This window comes from Lissotriton helveticus, chromosome 4_1, assembly GCF_964261635.1.
Source record: "Lissotriton helveticus chromosome 4_1, aLisHel1.1, whole genome shotgun sequence".
In the NCBI taxonomy this organism is placed as follows: domain Eukaryota; kingdom Metazoa; phylum Chordata; class Amphibia; order Caudata; family Salamandridae; genus Lissotriton; species Lissotriton helveticus.
This window is the reverse complement of record NC_136063.1, coordinates 637,285,054-637,304,419: the sequence shown is the minus strand read 5'-3', so window position 1 is coordinate 637,304,419 and position 19,366 is coordinate 637,285,054. Positions and strand designations below refer to the sequence as shown.

Sequence of the window (19,366 nt, the reverse complement as noted above, 5' to 3'; positions counted from 1 at the left end):
AGTCTGGAGCACACTGTGACCCAAAGGGCCTTGAGGGCGAGTGGTCTGGTTGCTCGCCAGCGATAAACTTAGATGAGCAGAGAAGGAGCCATAAGATGAAAGATAGAGATTGCAAAGAGTCTTCTGGCCACGGGGTGGAACGCAACTGACTCCAAGACATCGACGGGAACTGACAAACTTGTCGAGACCAGGACCAACGCTGGTTCATGTCCGAAACCGATGGCAAAGAAAAACTATCTAACAATGGATTTGGTGCCCATGCGCATCCACCACAAGAGGAGGAGTCACTGACACTTTGTCACTCGAAATACTTTTTTGAAGAAAAACTAGTTGCATTTGTCCAAGCCCAACACTCAATGTCAGGAGTATGCAGAGCATGTGTATGTACAGCAACACATGTGCGAGTGCGAACATCTTATACAAAATTCACCAAATAATGACACTTTAAACTTACTTAACAAACGTGAAAGTTCTGTGCCTTCCCAAGTCGATGAACCTTTGCCACCATGTTAGAATGGAGTTTCTTCAAAACATAGCCATCATTATTTACATTTGAGGCTAAGCCAATAAAGAAAGGTTTGGTGAAGTTTTAAAAGTGTATTTTCTCTTTAAGAGGTAAGTTGGTATTTTGTTCCTTTTTATTCAGATTAGTCAAATAAATCAATTACGTAACTAATGAAAATAGATTGGTTATAACAAGCTTAGAAAATAACCATGTTCCATTCAGAATATAGGCCCTGTTCTAAAGTATCCTATCCTAACAAGAACCCATAAAGAACTCCTTCTGTAAAATAGCAAGTAGATTTTCGAGCAAAGTCTGATAACTAAGAAAAGGATCAAGCTCTCCATAAAGGGTAGTTTTAGAGACTCAGCCGAGTACTCCGGACAGTTGTAGTAGCAAATATCTGAACGGGCAAGAGGGAGAGAGAAATCACAGCAGTAGCTATGATCAGCATATTGACTGAAAGTCTCCTAAATTTGTGTGAGATAAAACAAAGGAAATCACTGTCAGCAGTAGCTTACAGCAATTCGAGCTAGCACAACAAAGTGCTAAGGGGCATGGCAGGGTAGGAGTGCATAGAACGCCATGGCTTTCTAGCAAGGAACACATACTATATAGAAAAGTCAATAGACATGTTGCAAAAAGATAATATTATTTACCCAGTAAGCATCTGTTCTTGGCATGTAGAGCTTTTCACATGCTTTGCATACTCCTGACATCTCTCCTGAGATTTGCAAGTTGTTATTCTTTGAAGAAGTCTTACCTCTTCACGAGGTAAAGTGACTCATCCTTTCGGTGATAGGGTGTATGGTCATCAACTCAATTGTTAGATTGTTTTTACGCAAGAGAGTGAGAATGGAGTAAGTGAGTGTAGTATAGAGATGTCCATGTGTATGAATGTATAATGAAGAACTGCAACAACTATAGGTACCCAGGGAGGCGGGTGGACGCATGTGAATCTACAGCTCTACATGCCAAGAACAGATGCTTACTGGCTAAGTAACATTATGCGTTTGAGGCATGTGTGCTGTAGATACACATGCTTTGCATAGACTACAAAGCAGTATACTCCCAAAGCGGTGGCTAAAATGTAGATGTTGCAGTTGTTTGAAATTGTGTTTTAACACTGCTTGGTCTACATTAGCTTGTTGACGTGCTAACACATCTACACAAGAGTTTGGTAAATGTGTGTGGTGTAGACCATGTAGCTGCCTTACATATGTCAGCTAGAGGAATGTTACCTAAACAGCCACAGAGTCCCTATTTTGCGAGTGGAAAGCGCTCTAGGGGGGTATGGATAAAGTTTGTTTAGCTTTAGCGTAGCATGCTAGAATGCATTTAACAATTCGTCTGACAATACCAGATTTAGAAATCTGGGAATGGGAAAGGAAATGGGATTGCCTTTGTGAGGTGCAGCAAATGCAACAAATAATTGTTTTGTTTTGCGAATGTCTTTTGTCCTATCAATGTGGTACAATAAAGCTCTTTTTACATCAAGCGTGTGAAGAGCACGCTCTGCCACAAAATCAGGTTGAGGAAAAAACACAGGTAATTCAACCAATTGGTTTACATGAAAAGCAGAAACCACTTTGGGGAGGAATTTAGGGTTGGTGAGGAGAACTACCCTGTCTTTGTGTAACTGAAAGACAGTTTCTTCTAAGGTTAGCGCCTGTAGCTTACCAGCTCTCCTTAATGATGAGACTGCGATGAGGAAAGCAACTTTCCATGAGAGAAACAGCAAAGGGCGCTTGTGCAATGGTTCAAAAGGTGGACCCATGAGCTTTGCAAGGAAAATGTTGAGATTCTATACTGGGGCCGGAGGAATCCTTGGTGGTATTACTCTTTTCAAGCCTTCCATGAAAGCTTTGATTACTGGAACTCTGAATAGTGACAAATGTTGCGTGTTCTGCAAATACGCAGCTACCTCTGCGAGGTGCAAACAAATAGATGTATAAGCTACTCCAGTTTGCTGTAAGTGTAACGGGTAACAGATGTTTTGTATAGAAGCAGCTAGGGGATTGATTTTGTTATTGCAGTAGACTCTTTTAGAATATTCATACAGTCAGGTGGTAGATTTAAATAACCCAACTCTATGACTTTAGGAGCCAGATTGCTAAATTCAGTTCTTTGGGATATGGATGTATGATTTCTCCATGGCTCTGTGTGAGGAGCCTGGAGGTGAGGTGCAGCTTTTGATGTGGAACCAGAGATAGCTCCAACAGGGTGATGCACCATGGTTGACGTGCCCATGTGGGAGCTACTAGAATTAGTGTGAGGGATGTTTGCCTGAGCTTCCGAACCAGACACGGAAAGAGTGGGAGAGGTGGAAGAGCATAGGCAAATATCCCTGACCAGTTCATCCATAGAGCATTGCCCTGTGAGAGCGGGTGTGGGAACCTGGAGCAGAAGCTTGGGAATTTTGAGTTGTCGGCTGTGATGAACAAGTCTATTTGTGGGAATCCCCATTGTTGAAAATACGTAAGGAGAACTTGGGGATAAAGTTCCCACTCGTAAATTTGCTGTCTCCTTCTGCTGAGGAGGTCGGCAATCTGATTGTTGATGGATTGCCCAACTCCAAATGGTCTGAGCAAGTTATTACAGTTAGAGAAAGTGCGTCCCTCCATGCTTTTGCCCATAATACATTGCTGTCATGCGGTCTGTTCGGACTACGACAGTTTTGCCTTTTAGGTGAATTTGAAAAGCTTTGAGTGGTAGAAAAATTGCTACAAGCTCTAAATAGTTTATGTGGAGACTTTTGTGCTTGCTGCTCCTCAAGCCTTGTATTGTGCAATCTCGGAGATGGGCACCCCAACCTGTCAGAGATGCATCTGTTGTGACCACGATCTGTGAAATAGGGTCGATGAAAGGTCATCCTTTTGATAAATTGTGTGGGTTCCACCTCGCAGAGAGCGATGAGTACGGCTGTCTACCAACACTAGATCGGTTAATTGACTCTGCAACTGATTCCACGGATGTGCCAAGCACTCTTGTAGGGGACGCAAATTAAGTCTTGCATGGGTTATAATTGCGATACAAGACGCTATCATTCCCAGTTGTTGCATCAACACTCTGGCTGGTAAGGCTTGGTCGGACTGAAACTGTAGTATCATATACTAAATGTTGAGAATTCTGGCAACATAAGGAGAAGCTAGAGCTTTGACTGTGTCTAGAGTAGCTCCTAGGTAAGATTGCATCTGTGAGGGATGCAGGTGAGATTTTTGTGAATTGACCTAAAAGTCCAGTTGATGAAGTAGGTCTGTTGTCATTGGAGTATGTTGTAAACAGTTTTGATATGGGCTCACTTTGATGAGCCAGTCGTCTAGCTAGGGGAAGACGTGAATATGCAATCTCCTGAGATGAGCCGCGAATACTGCCATACATTTGGTAAATAGTCTGGGCACTGTAGTCACTCCAAAGGGAAGTACTTTGAATTGGTAATACTTGCCTGCTATCATAAATCTGAGGTATTTGCGATGGCTGGCGGAATAAGAACATGAAAAGATGCCTCTTTTAAGTCTAGAGTAGACATAAAATCTGCCTTCTGAATAGTGAAAGAACCTATTGAAGGGTCACCATGTGAAAGTGTTCTGACAGTATGTATTGGTTGAACTCTCTGAAATACATAAAAGGTCTTGGGGAACCGTCCTTTTAGGGAATTAGAAAATACAGAGAGTAAACCCTTGAACCTTGGTATTGTAGTGGAACCGGTTCTATAGCTCCTCTTAGTAAAACGGAATGCAATTCCTGTTCGAGCAATTGAAGGTGTTCTGGAGACAATTTGGGAGAGCGAGATGGTATGTCTGGAGGATTGCTGGTAAGCCCCAGGCAATAACTATGTTGGATAATTCTAATCATTCATTTGTCTATTGTTGTAGATTGCCAAATGGGAAGAAATTGTTGAAGTCTTCCCCCTACAGGTGTGGTATAGTTGGGGGAAGCGTGGGTAAGTCACTAGTTATTAGGGGAAGGGGAGTTACGGGGTGTCTTGCCATTACCCCTACCTTTAAAGTTGTTTCCTCTATAACCTCCTCGAAAAAAGCCTCTTGAGGGAGAGGACTGGTTATTACTTTTGTAGATGGAGGTATTCTAATCTGAGGGTGTGGTTTTGGACCCCGCTTTGTAAAAGGAATGACGAAAGAAGCCTCTGTTTGAAGGAAACTGGATACTCCCATGGATTTGGCCACTTCAGTATCTTTTTTCATTTTTTCTAATGCCTGATCGTTGTCAGGACCAAAAATATGTTTCTTATCAATTGTGCATTGAAAATTAATTGTTGGGGGCGTGGCCAAGATGGCAGAAGACTAGGACGCGTTCCTCGACCGCTACAAGCCGCTGCCAGACAAAGCTCAAAAACGACTATGAATATATGCCAAACTACAAAAAGCATGTTTTAGGAGTAAAATTATACTTTCGTGCCATGCGAGAAAAATTCCCACTGGAGCTAAAATTGATAACACATCTTCTTTGGACCCCTGGCCCTCATACCTTTCTTTCTCCTGCACTGACCTGCATGCCGGACCTTAGCTGCATATTCCCGACATTGTTACAGATCTATCCATGAGGACCAAATTTATAAGTAAATTAAAAAATGCCTTTCCAGTGTATAGTGCTACTGAACCATAACTACTTAAAAGTGACTGATTCATTTGAGTGCCCTTATTGAACAAAATAAAGGGGTATAAAGTATAAAAACTCGTATCGCAGGAGCCTGTGAAATACTTCCTATTGTTTTCGGAAATGATGTCTTAATTAGCCAAAGATCTGCAGAACCCTCCACCCCTGATGACCATTGGCAGCACTTTGGATAAGTGATCTGAAATCAGAACAGTAGATTTAAAAATGTTTTTGAAATTGAAGGATATGCTACGCTATTTAGCCCGGCTCAGGCACCAAGCCCACAAATACTGTGCACAATGGGTTATGTGCACACCGGGCCTGCACGCCGGTTACCCTTATTTCTTTATATAGTTCTAATACATGGTTTCTTGACTTATTGTCTCAGGTGGATGGCTTGTCCATGTCACACTTAGCTGCCCTAGCCTTCTACCACCAACTGTGCTATAGTCTGTAATGTGGTTCTCACTGGACTGGCTCTATAGAGATTATAAGGTGTAATTGTCCTTCCTATATAGAACCGAGCACTGTCTTCCTTGTATTTAAAGAGCAAGCAATACCTTTGAAATGCACCCGTGCCAAGTGCCACTATCAGACGTCAAGGAGGGCTGTTTTTAAATCCAATCATGAACTAATTCTCAATTAAAGGGCAATTCCATAGACGATTCCTTAATTTACTCGTCAGTTACCGTTTGTTTTTTGGAAATATAGAGTAATAATATTCTTATTAGCATACGGTTGATATTCTAAATTGTGTTTTTATGACATCAATAGAGGTCTCAAATAACTGGCTATTTAAGCGTCTGGAAATATCCCGGGGGCTACAGCAATTGCAGGAAGACTTTTCAAAGCCCAGGCTGCCCCTGGACAATTTGTCGTACTCTCCAGTTCCCGGGGAGTTACTACAGCACGCACAGCATAAGGCATAAGGAGGTAAGGGATGGGGCGTGAGAGAAAGGAAGGAAGGTACGCAGGGAGTGGAGAGGCAGGGCGGGTTTAAACCTTCAGTGCCACGGATGCTTTGGTTCCCAGTCCAGCCCTGATTATAATTAGTGGCTACAAAGGCCAAATAATGTGCTCAACCACAGGCATTTTGTTGAATTGATGTCCATGTTCACTCATCAAAGAACTTAAATGCTGCCACCTTACCGAACAGGAAGATCCCCACCCACTCTACTGACCACACTCTCCACAAACAGATTCAGATTGCATTCCCTCAAGGAAACACTAGAAACATTTCGAAAGGTCAGACTCAAATCTCGAAAAGCGCTGCAATGCCATCCAAATGGTAGATTAAACGCTTTTACAAATGCAACGTGGACTATGACACAAGGAAAGTATGGAATGCATAGACGTTATGGCTAAAGCTATACAGGGGAACAATAGCAATAACGGTCATAGCCCAGTTTGTAATTCCAATAAGGTATAATCAATCTCCAGGGATGCGGATTCGAATCAGAAACCCACTCAAGCCAGGACAACGCTTCAGCATGGTTTCTACTTTCAGAACTTTATTTAAGGGAACTTACTGGCTTCCTAGGCCAACAAAGTGGTTCTTATACAGCCCCCACATTCCACAATCCACCAGAAAACATGTGGTCTTTTGCCACAAAGACATCTACGATACTCATACAAAAATACAAAAATACTGATTTTGATATGAAATTCTGAAAATTCTTAGGAGCAAAAATTACAAACCTGCTGAACATTCTATCTGCGTGGTCAAATTTTCCATTTTGTATACAGAGCATGTATTCTGGTGCTAGGAAGAAAGGAGTAGAGACACATTAAAACAGTACTGTAACGGCTGCCTTTTAGGGTATTTCAAAAAAAGTAAAACTATCCATTTTGTAAACATATTTGTATTGGGTTTTATAGTTCGTATAATAATAGTCAATCTTTGCACATGAAGGAAAGACTATGACAAAAGAGATATGTATTTATTTGTCTAGGAGAAGTTGTAGTTAAATATACCGCATAAATTACAATAAGCACAGAGCATGTTGAAAGGAAGGAGCTGGGCTTCAGAAACCCCTCGTTAACTAGTATTAGGGATATTAACCCCTTCCCTGCTGCTGTCGGGAGCACTACCTTCGTAGTGCTGTCCACGTCCATTGGCAGACGCGGCCCCGCCCGCACAAGGAAACACCCGCACCGCGGTGGAATTACCGCCGCGGTTAACGGGTTAAAAAGAACAAAACCAAATAAATGTAACACTTTCACAGGTGTGGGCCACGCTGTACGAAGGCAATACATCTGCGCTGAGTTTACTTGACCTCAGTGCGGCCTTCGACGCGGTCTCCCATAAAATCATCCCAACCTAAATGTGATATCGGTTCTTCCAGTATCATGGTCGGACCACTCGGCAATTTACTTCACGATACCCCCCATCACCCCTAGGAAACCACTTAATACAAGAAACGCCCCGAGACAGGTCAGAAAATGGAAGAACATCAAGGGGACAAGCTGGAAAATACGCTAGCAAACTCCCTGACCCCGCTCCCTGACATGTCCTATACAGCCTGGCTGGACCGTGCCTGCTCGCTCTTGGCCCCCCCTAAAATTACCTATTCCACCCGGGCTTCTCCGGCAGCTCCCTGGTTTACAGAACAAATCAGGGAACACAAAACACGGTGTAAAAAATTGGAGAGAATCTGGCGAATGAACTACAGCTAGGCAGACAAACAAACTCTTAATTTGGAACAAAGAAGCTATAGAGAAAGAATATTGCAAGCAAAAAAGGCTTTCCTTATTAAACAGATAAGGGAAGCCAGCAACACCTCCAAAAAATTATTTCAAACGGTTTCACTTCTAGCCAATCTCAAAGCTACAGAAATTCCCCCCAGTCTTCCGCTCCGTGAAAACCTGGCTAGCTTTTTTCGAGAAAAGGTAGAAAACATCTTCTTTTCACTAGACAGTCGAGTCATGACACCCCCCTCGAGGGAGGGCCTGGAGACTCTAGGCCCTTCAGCCAGACTTCAACAATTCCAGCCCATCACTGAAAAGGAAGTGGTAACGCGCCTTTTAAAAATAAAATCAGGCTCTCCTCATGACCCCTGTCCCACTGGTATAGCCAAACTAGCCCCAGATGTCATTGCAAGTGGACTTACTCCACTTTTCAATCAGATGCTGGAGAAAGGAGAATATCCCTCCATATGGAAGCGAGCATCCATCTTGCCACTACTAAAAAAACCCAACCAAGACATTACCAATTTGAATAACTATCGGCCGATAGCTCGACTTCCTCTCCCCGCAAAAATTATCGAAGGCAGCCTTAATTCACAACTTAGCGCCTTTTTAAACACAGGGGATTACCTTGACCCTTCACAACACGGGTTTCGGGCGGAGCACAGTACGGAATCCGCCCTGATTAAATCAGTGGAAGACATCAGGCAGGTGATGGACGCAGGAGGCAGAGCGGCCCTGATCCTGCGGGATCTCTCCGCGGCCTTTGATACGGTCCACCGTATCAAAGGGCCTGAGGGCCTGTGGAATCCAGGGAAAGGCACTTAACATCTTACAGGCCTTCCTGGCCGATAGAACCCAGGTAGTGGCCCTAGGAGACTACGAATCCCACCCGTTTGCGCTGCCTTGTGGAGTCCCTCAGGGGTCTTCGCTCAGCCCTACCCTTTTTAATGTCTATGTTGCATCCCTAGCCCCGGTGATACGATCGTTTGGCTTTCACCTCACAGCATATGCAGACGACACTCAGATAGTGGTGTCACTCTTACCGGGAAATGTTGAAAATACAGCAGACAGATTTAAAAACTGCATGCGTGAGGTGGACTGCTGGATGGCACAAAACTGCCTAAAACTTAATTCCACGAAGACAGAAGTATTGCTCTTCGGAGCCATGGATAACTTCTGGTCCCCGAGCTGGTGGCCAGATGAAATGGGTCCTCTCCCCTCCCCGGTGGAGAAAGTAAAAAACTTGGGCATTCTAGTGGACAATTCCCTGTCCTTTAAACCCCAGGTTAACGCACTCTCCTCCTCCTTGCATTATGTTCTTAAAACCATTAGAAAAATTCTTCCCTATGTGGAGAAGGAACATAGGAAAACCATTGTTACAGGTCTAGTCCTCTCCTGCTTAGACTATTGTAACAGCCTGATGCTAAACGCCCAGCGGGGCGTCCTCAATAAACTCCAACTATTACAGAACGCAGCTGCCCGTCTGATCACTGACACTCCCAAATTCGCATCTATCAGTCAGGACTTGGTGACTCTACACTGGTTACCTGTCCGCAAGCGAATTGTTTTTAAGGCGCTATGCACGGTCTTCAAAGCCCTACATGATATGGGCCCCAGGTATATGAAACTGCTCTTTCGATGGCATATACCGGCAAGAACACTGAGATCAGGGGAACAGGCCCTGGTCACGGTCCCCAGAACTAAAAGAGCTCGCTGGGGAGGCAGGAGTTTCTCCCTTGGGGCTGCCGAGGCCTGGAACAAACTTCCTCTCAGGCTTAGACAATCCCAGGACCTGATGGTGTTCAGGAGAGAGCTCAAAACCTGGCTCTTTACCCACTAAGCCCATCTACTCATTCCAGCACTAGCAGTCAGCGCCAGGACACCTCCGGGTAACAGAGCGCTCTACAAATGTGAAAATAAATAATAAATAAATAAATAAATCTTGCTCCAACGGCTAGAAGACATCGGGGTCGGAGGCAAGGCCTTGGCCTGGTTTACGTTGTTTCTATCTAATCGCTCCTTTCAGGTCTATGCCCCCCCCCCCTACCAGTCTATCACATAGCCTCTCTGCTGCGGCCCCCCCCCCCCCCCCAAGGTTCAGCTCTGAACCCCACGTTATTTAACATGTATATTCGCCCACTGGCCGTTTTAGCAAAAGCTCGGAACATCAGTATTATTTCCTATGCTGATGATACTCAGTTGTTATTCACCTTTTCCAACAACCCGGATCAGGATCAACTGAAATTCCGTGAAGACATCCTGGCCATTTCTGCCTGGTTGGCAGACAATTACCTACAACTTAATTCTTCTAAGACCGAGCCCCTGGTGATGGGCTGTGACACCCACAAGAACTTAGGGGTCCTTTTGGCCAATACCCTCTCCTTTGAGTCTCATGCAAAAAAAGTGACAGGGGCCTGTTTTGGCCTTCTACGTGGCTTAAAACCCATCTTGGGGTTCTTAGATACATCGATGCGCCAATTAATTGTGCAATCAGTGGTGCATTCCTGCCTAGACTATTGTAACGGACTTTTTTGGGGGGGTAAATAAAATTGTTACTAAAAGACTTCAACGGGCACAGAATCCGGCGGCACAACTTCCCTTTGCCCTGCCAAAACACTGCAGCACTTCCAATATTCTTCGTTGTCTCCATTGGCTGCCCATTGAACAGAGAGTCCAGTTTAAGACTCTCTGCATCACCCATACGACCCTATATGGGCAGGGCTCCCAATCCTGAAGGGGCTCTGCACACCATATGTTCCATCCCGTGCCTTGCGCTCTGCCGACCAGCATTTGGTTTGCATTCCTGCTATGCGTAGACGTAGAGCAGCAGGCGCTCTTTCAAGGCGAGGGCTGCTGCACTTTGGAACTCCATTCCACTTATGGCCCAGAGCACACAGGATCATTGGGCTTTCAGGAAACTGATCAAAACCGGGCTCTTTCTACCATCTAGCTTCCTTTATCTGGTCACGTGGTCTGCTAGCGCTGGGACACCCCACTGCTGGGGTAGCCATGTGCTGTAAAAATGTGTCTAACATAACCTAACATAGCTTCACGACGAATAGAATGAGACGTAGCTGGCGACATTCATCTAAAGAAACAAGAGAACGAGGATCAATGATAATTAGCGACTAAGGAAGAGCCATCAGACAGTAAGATCGGTGGGGAAGGGTGTCAGGAGACCATATACTGAGCCCATGAGGGAAAGGATAGGAAGAAATCATACCACAAGGGTAGAGATAGTATTGGCAAAACCCACTGCCAATGATGTCTGGCGTGATGCCCTGGCTGTATAACCTTCTGAATCGCCATTTATATTCACAGCCGCAAGTGTAGTGCCTCAGACAGGTTTAGCAGACCCGCTTTCAGATGGAATACAAAGATAAGGACTGGGTGGAAATACTGGAGTCCCGGGGGTGGGGTGAGGGGGGTATGGGGGCTTGCCGAAGCCCGAATGAAATCCAGTCTTTCCAAGAACCTGCAGGGCTGGCATAGGACGCAGGCTCCACAGTGGCTAAAATCTGCATACTGGTGCGCTCCGCAGGTCTCAATTGATGAGGAATGGCTTGCGGCCATGATTAGGACTGCCTCCTACGAGTAGGTGATCTATAACCTGATGGATAGGGTTGATGAGTTCCTTCTTATTTGGTTCCCCATCCTAGGGGAAATCTAAGTTCCTTGGCCGCTCTCCCTGCTCTTGTTTGACCAGCCCCCTTCCCTTTATCGCTCTTGTCCCCCCTCTTGCTTCTCCCCCTGGTTTTTTGCTTGCTTACCTGTTACAATGGCTCTGCCCTCCCTATTGTCAGATTCATATGTACCACACTTGGCCATTGTATCACTCTGGTACTTTTGCTGCATGCATTTGGCTTTGTTTTCATTGGCATTTTTAAATTCAACAAAATAATAAAAAAATAAAAAAACACTCACAATGACGGAAGACCTCTCAGACACAGTGGCCTAGTGGTTGCAGAACCAGCTGCCATCAGGGATAAGTGTGGGGGGAGTGGGGTATCTACGGAGCCCTATCCCCTCTTCCCCATGCAAGGCTTTATTTTTCGCTTTGGCCCAACAACACCACAGTATGCCAGAACACAGTCAAGGGAGGTGCGTCCACTTTCCATCACATAGTGATAAATCCTCATAGTGATAGAGCATCTTTGGCCAGGAGGAGACCTAAATCGAGGAATCGAGTGGTTGCTCTGCTATTTTCGGGTCGTTTGAATAAGGATAGGGCTTATGCCTCTCATGATGTCAGTAAAGGCCGGTCCAGTCAAGCAGGAAGAGCCTAAAGAATACCTTCTCAAAAGCTAGATAGTAGCGGGCTGCTCCACAACATACGATACAAATCCATGGGAGTAAATGAGCAGCATGGACAAGAGGCCGAAGAACCCAGGAAAAGTTTATTAATCATAGAGGGGAGAGGTAGGTCTATGAAGGATACAAACTTCAATCAGTCTGAACCGAGCATTCCTGGAAACAGAATGAGGATACTCAAGTTTTCTATTTTCCTCTTTAGTATGGAATGTTCTCCCAATTTCAGGCTTTAAGTGTCCCTAAAAACTGAAAGGAGGTAGCCACTGTGGATCATTGTGCCCAATATCCAACTGGCATATTGTGTACCTATGCCCATGTATTTGACGTGTGTGTAGGGAAAAGATGAAAAGGTTCAGAGTCCAGAACTGCAAGTTTGGACTTTATTAAATGCGTTATCACCCCATAGGTGAGAAACTGCTGGAGCGGTTGATCCGGAAATAAATCATCCAGGGTGCCCAGCATGACCTCTCAGTCTGTCAGGTTCCTCTAGTCATGGAAAGAGGATTGTCAAGGAAGGCCCAACAGCAGATTACTCCGGGTATACGGGGCGAGTTGTTTTGTTAGGATGCAGAGAGGGAGAAGGTATCCATACACCACATCTGCCAGTCTGCATACAGTACAGGGAGTTTAGATATTGGGGGAAAGTAAAACACTACCTATACATCAGTCTGCTTACTTTGTATAGCTCCATAAATCGCAAATTGTACAGAGGTGGACTCATTGATTTTGATAACCCTAATAGAGTGTGCATGCAAAGAAAAAGTGTGGGTGTATGCATGTGCGGGTGTCTCGAGAAACATCAGACATAATAATCGCATGTACAAGTTATGTATGAGAAAAGAAAATATAATCTTACACCTATGCAGCTCAGGAGTAGGAGGGTACATGTGAAGAAGTGTGAGTTTTTCAGATAAAGTAAGGAGCACACACGTGACTGTCACCCAATCACACAACATAGATGTGAGGCAAGTCTACAAATCAAGCCTTTAATGTGGTTCTTTGGTTCGACTAAGATGCATTTGAAAATCTGTTCTATTCAAACCAAGAGTGCATCTATGGTCAGTGTAAACACCTAACTTTACTCTGCTTGTGAAACATCCATCATGCACATTGGCCAAAATGTGAACGTTGGATCTGGACTTATCTCAAAACTCCTTTAAACACAAAAGAAAGCAGGTGAAGTAGCAGCCTGACAGCTATGTGGTAATCACCTGTGCAGTTTGTTTTAAACTTTTTTTTTACTTAACTGGTGTTTAAGAAGTGCTTTAAAGTCCTTTCACAAGGCACCTTATGTTCCAAATGGTGGGCTGTAGGAATGCACCTATAAAGTACACGGAGGTGACCTATCCTTTTTCTTCACCTTCACAGCATCAATTTCGCCTGGCAATACTTGTAGTGTATTCCTACAGACACTGAAAATAAGATGTAATATATGAGTGAATGGGATGAGAAAAGAACATGTAAATGGGAAATATCCATTTCCGGGATCCATAACATCGCTGGTCCAAACTAATCTACAAATTCTTCTTCTGTTACCTAAGTAAACTATATAGGGCCATCCGACTACAGTACTCCGAGCCAGTCAGTGCAGAACGTTGAAATCTGGCCACAGGTCAATAGGTTTTGGCTGGATTCTATAACATAGCAGGTAGGTAGGCATCCGTATGTGGAAATCAAGTTGTTTCGGCAACTGTTAAAGAGGGACATAGCCACAAGGCCAAAGAGGACTTGCTATCTATTAACAAGCTCACAAACTTCCACAAAGCCATATGGCTACTCCCACCAACCCCCAAACATGAACTTTGCATCTGCAAAAGCACCTAAGCTGAGTAAATGAGATTTCTCCCAATTTGATTTTTCAGACTAAACTTCTTGATTTTATTTGATATGTATAACTTAAAATGAGGTACAAGAAATGTACTTCAATTTAGGAGTGGTGTTTGATAGTCACTTATAATATCCACAGCTGCCTGGCAAAAGCTCAGTTCTAGCAGTTATTCAGTGATTCTCCAGTCCCACTGAAGATATGCTACATGCTGGCACTCAGCTAGTAGTGGGTGCATTCAGGTCTGACCACCTTACTCCTATCCCTATCCAGCACACCTCTAGATTTCCAGGGAAGCCAAACACCCTTGGAACATGTTGCTTGGCTTAACAAGGGACGTTATATCAGGGAAGCAGGTGCCAACCTGATTGTTCCTGGAGAGTCAGAGATATTAGCCAGGAGTCGTGGTATCTTGAGGTTGAGTATAAACATACTTCAGTTGTAGTTCAGAGCTACCCTCAATCGAACTTTAGAAATCTCCCAGTTTATTGTATTTTAGGAAGATATTGAAAGCCAACGTGTTTTCGAGGTAGAAATGGTCCCTCTGATTGTGAATCTGAGCTTAGATAAGAGCTCTTCAATAATTTTGTAAACTGTGATTTACTGAATCGTCTTATAGTGCTGGTGTATTTTACCTAGCATTTAAATGTGTCATGTACATGCCAATAAAGTTAAAACTGAGAGTGACTATTGTACGCATAAGAAGTGGCTATACAAAACAGCTTAACATCAGTTCTTCTATCTTACCTCTAGTGTGAAGTAAGTTTAATCATTGAGGAGCATTGAGGAGCAGCGTGGAAATACTCAAACTAGCAATTCTTCACCAAATCAATATTCACTAACACAATATTATAAATTATATTAACTCTTAATAGTGCATCCGAAACACTGTATGGCTAGGTTAAACCAAAGTACAACCTGTGAGCAACTAAATGGAGAGATTCAGGGCAGCCACAATTCGGATACCAGCCAGAATCTCTGCGTACAATTCCTGGAATTACAAGTTAAAACTCTTGGAATGGGGGCCTAACTGTGCTTACTCAGAACTACGGTGTTTAAAGCAGAAGGACGGAGGTTTAAAGCAGACATTTACCAAGTGCTCAGAGCAGGTGGAAAATGACTGCACAAGTTCTAGGTGGGGAAGGGGGAAATACAGTCGAAAGGATGCGAGAGGGAAGAGGGGAATGCTCACCAATGGCAGTATACACTGACCCAGTGTCTTGCCTGAGGGTTAAGCAGTGACCAGATAATGGTTTTGGGCTGCAATGCAGACCTTTCCCTAGGAGATTTTACAGGCTGGTAAAATCGGGTAAGTGACCATTGGAAAAAATCCAGGTATAGAAACTCTGGAAAATGTGTAATTGTGTGGAGCAGAATTCCTGTGTTCTGCTCCACACAATTACAAGCTTTCTGTTGTTTCTATAACTGGATTTTGCTCTGCCCACCTCGTATTTGGGATCTTCATGTCATATATATCATGTTAGGATAAGAATGTCCCTGCATGCTGAAGAAGCGTGTACCACTGTCTGTTTGTGAATCTTGGATTTTGACATTTCCTTTGGCCCTAGCATAAAGCAAATCTAGCATCAGCACATTGTCCTTTGTATGTCCCTGACAATGGAGGTACAGGAACTGCCCTGTAAACTGGAGCAGTGCACCAAGAGTGGTCTTATAAAAGGCAGTGAGCTACTTTCACCCTAATGGGTGAATCGCGTAAAACAGTGATGGTTGAGTGAAGGGTTTTTATAATTGCAGTGTGATCAGAACTTATTTCCTCTGTGTTAATGAGAGAAGATCTACTAACCCCTCTCGTCTAAATTGCAGCTATTATGTGAATTAAGTGAATGTGTGTGTGTGTGTGTGTGAATCTAGATTAGCATGCCACAGAACCTTGCACTGATATCTTGTGTGCATGTCCAGTATAGGCAAGGTGCAGGGGGTGTGAGATTCAAATTATGTGTGTGTGTTTTTGTGTGTGTGTGCGTGCGTGTGTGTGTGTGTGTGTGTGTGTGTGTGTATTGTATTGTAGTATGTATTTATATAGCGCAAAACTGTCAACCTACGGGTATCCTGGCGCTTAGACTTAGGAGTAATCAGCACGTAAACAGACCAGAATTGGCAGTCGAAGGACTAATTTTCCATCCTTGGAAACTACCAAGTTTTCGAATTCTTTCTGAAGCAGGTTAACGAGTTGGCCTGTCTGATGGTCTGGGGCAAATCATTCCATAGTCGTGCAGCTGCCACACCAAAGGCTCTGCCCCCCATCCTGGTTTTCTTAAATCTGGTGATTTTTATCAGGTTTGCATTGGAGGAGCGGAGCTGCCTTTTCGGATTATGCCAGGTGAACCTCTCCTGTAGTGGAATAGGGCCCCCATTGTGTGCCGCTTTATACACTTTGCAAAGAGATTTGAAGCAAATTCTCTCTTTGATAGGCAGTCAGTGTAGGTCTCTCAGGGCTAAGGTCGTAGAGGACCTGTGTTGCCTATGCAGCGCCAATTTTGCCGCCATGGACTGGACTCTCTGTAAACTCTGTAAGATGTACTGTGGTGCTCCCCAATACAGAGCATTGCAGTAGTCCAGTCTGCTAAGAATTACGCTCCTTACTACGAGCGAGCGAGTATCTTTGGGCAGAAGCGGGAGGATCTGTCATAACTTCTGCAACAGAGAGAAGCAAACGCTAGCAGTTTTATTTGGCTGGGACTCCATTTGAAGACTGCCATCCACTAGTACCTCCAAGTTGCGCACTGTTTTGGCAGGAACCATGGGATCATTCTCTGGGGTAAGCTTAAACTCCCGTTTCGGATGTTGCTGCAGGCTGGTGGACGGCCAGAATATCACCTCTGTTTTCCGCCCATTAAATTGCAGGGAATTTCGCCTGAGCCAGCCTACTGTCTGGAGCATGCACTCCTGGAACATATCCATGGACACCGCCTGTTTCCCTTCCAGGGAGAAGGCCAATTGGGTGTCATCCGCGTAGTTAACCAGGTCGATTCCGTAAGACTTGATTAGGGAGAGTAGAGGGCGCAAGTAAATATTAAAAAGAATGGGGCTTATCGCAGACCCCTGCGGGGCCCCGTGATGTACTGGGGACTTACTGGACTCAAACGGTGATATAGTCACAGCCTGTTACCTCCCTGATAAATAAGATTGTAGCCACTGCAAGGCTCGTCGTTTTACCCCCATGCTTTTTAATCTTTCCACCAGTATTGTGTGGCTCACCGTATCAAATGCGGCCGACATGTCTAGTAATACTAGAACAGAAGAGTCTCCATTGTCGGCAAGCATCCGTAGATTGTCCAATACGGTAGCCAGAGCAGTCTCATTACTGTGGCCCGGGCGAAAGCCAAATTGATCCCTATCTAGTAGGGGATTGTCCTCTAGGTAGCATGACAACGTCTTGCTAACTATTTTATCTAGGATTTTAATCGATTATGGCAAAAGAGATATAGGTCTAAAATTAGCCGGGACCATGGGGTCTAGGGAGGGTTTCTTAAGCAGGGAGGTAACTACTGCCTGTTTCCATACCTCCGGAACCTCCGGAACCACTCCTTCTTCCAAAGACTGGTTACAGATTAGTCGGAGCCAAGGAAGGGTTTCCTGCCCAAATACTGTCCAGATTCTATGCAGGAGAGGGTCCCGGGGGAGCCCGAGGAGATACTTTGGGCTAAGTTGTTGAAAAGATCCTCTGTGGGAGCTTGAAAGTATTCTAGACAAGTAGCTGCCCTGGGCTCTTCCTCTGGCCTCTCAGTCGGGTCACTCTGATTATTGATATTACTAGGACAAAGATCACCAACGATTTTAGTAACTTTTTCTTCAAAATGTGCGGCAATCGCATCGCAGAGTTTCGGCGAAGCAACCACCTTCCTGCTTGTACAGGCTGGGGGGGAGAAATCCCTAATGATATTAAAGAGTGCTTTCATGCTATTCGGGGCAAGCAAGATGGAGTTGGCAAAGAAGTCTGCCTTAGCCCTGGCTATAGACTCCTTATATCTGGTCTGAGCTAGTTTCAACTCCTTTCTGTCCCTCTCCAGATAGGCCCTTCTCCATTTTCTCTCCGCCTTCTTACAGATCGATCGTAGTGATTTCAGTTCTTCACTATACCACGGGGGGAGGCTTTTTTTCTATTTTTGAGTTTCTTTATTGGAGCTATATTGTTCAAGGAGCCGACTATGTAGTTACAGTATGCTTGATAGTTTTCATCAACGGAGTTTGAGGGGACAAAGAGATTTTGATTCGGAGGAGTCAAGTAGATCTTATTTTTTACTAGCTTGGCCCACTCTCTACCCTTTCTGTAAGTTGTCCCACGATTGTTATTATCCTCCATCCGGGTTATTGATATGTGGAAGTGAATTAAAGAGTGATCCGACCAACTTTGAGGCAGTATGTCCACTATCTTAGTCTCAGCCTGGTTGGCAATTAAGAGATCTAGGACGTGCCCTCCTTGGTGCATAGGTTTTTGTACCAGTTGGAGTAGGTTGAGATTCTCACACGTTTGCTTTAGATCTCTAAAGTGGTTGCCTAAAATTCCATTATCCCATAGGTTGAAATCCCCTAATAGGATCATCCTGGAATGGGTTAGGGTCAGGTCGGTGATGGTGTCAAGTAATGCTTGATACTGGATATCTGATCCTGGAGGTCTGTAGCAGACCATTCCCGTGATTAGCCTCCCTTTGGCCTCCTGTAATGAGAAACCCAGTAATTCTATCCCAGTAACTGCCTCTATCTCAAGGGGAGTAAAATCCCACTTTTCCTTATACAACACCCAAAGTCCTCCTCCTTTCTCAACCACCCTCGGTTTGTGGAAAATTTTATAGCCTTCTGGGCAGGCAAAGCCCAGTTCCACAAGGGAGTCTGTACGTGTCCAAGTCTCTGTAAGGAATATAACATGCAGGTCCAGATCCTCTACCATGTTGGAGACCTCAATATAGTGTTTTATAAGGGATCTACAGTTCATCAGCCCACAGTTTTAAAAGTTTTTATCCCCTTTCATAGCGGCTAGGTGTTGAAGGTTCCCCTCCTCTTCCCTCTTACCGATGTTGAGCAGCCTCTCCCTAGAGTATTCTATCCTGCCTTGAACTTGACGGAGTCGGGCAGCATGGTTGGCACGGAGCGCGGCCGGGCGCAGACGGGCTTGCCTCTGGCGCTTTGCATTGCCTGTCTTAAGTAGGCCGGCAAATGCGGTCACCCAGCACTAGAGCGCGACTCAAAATGGCACTGCAAAGCGGGCAAAGAGCCCCTGATCCCTCACTCAAGATGGCGTCCCGGAAGCGCTAAGGCCCTGATTTCTCGCTAAGCAGTGAGATGTGTAATCACAGATTTTATGTGCGGGTATGTGGACTGAGGTAAGATCATTTTGAATCTAAGAACAAAATTTCTAAACAATTTGACGTTTCCAAAACTATAAAAAAAATACGATTCAGAACAAG

The 19,366-nt window shown here is 44.5% G+C and overlaps 1 protein-coding gene across 2 annotated transcripts in view; it reads right to left on the bottom strand.

The window, feature by feature from the left end:
- The window catches only part of NSMAF (neutral sphingomyelinase activation associated factor), a 610,455-nt gene that overhangs the window by 231,499 nt on the left and 359,590 nt on the right, over window positions 1–19,366 (bottom strand). For both annotated transcript variants that reach the window (XM_078687269.1, XM_078687268.1), the window contains one exon: window positions 6,815–6,878. In XM_078687269.1, coding sequence (XP_078543395.1) covers window positions 6,815–6,878 — 64 coding nt within the window. The remainder of the gene's footprint in view (window positions 1–6,814; window positions 6,879–19,366) is intronic.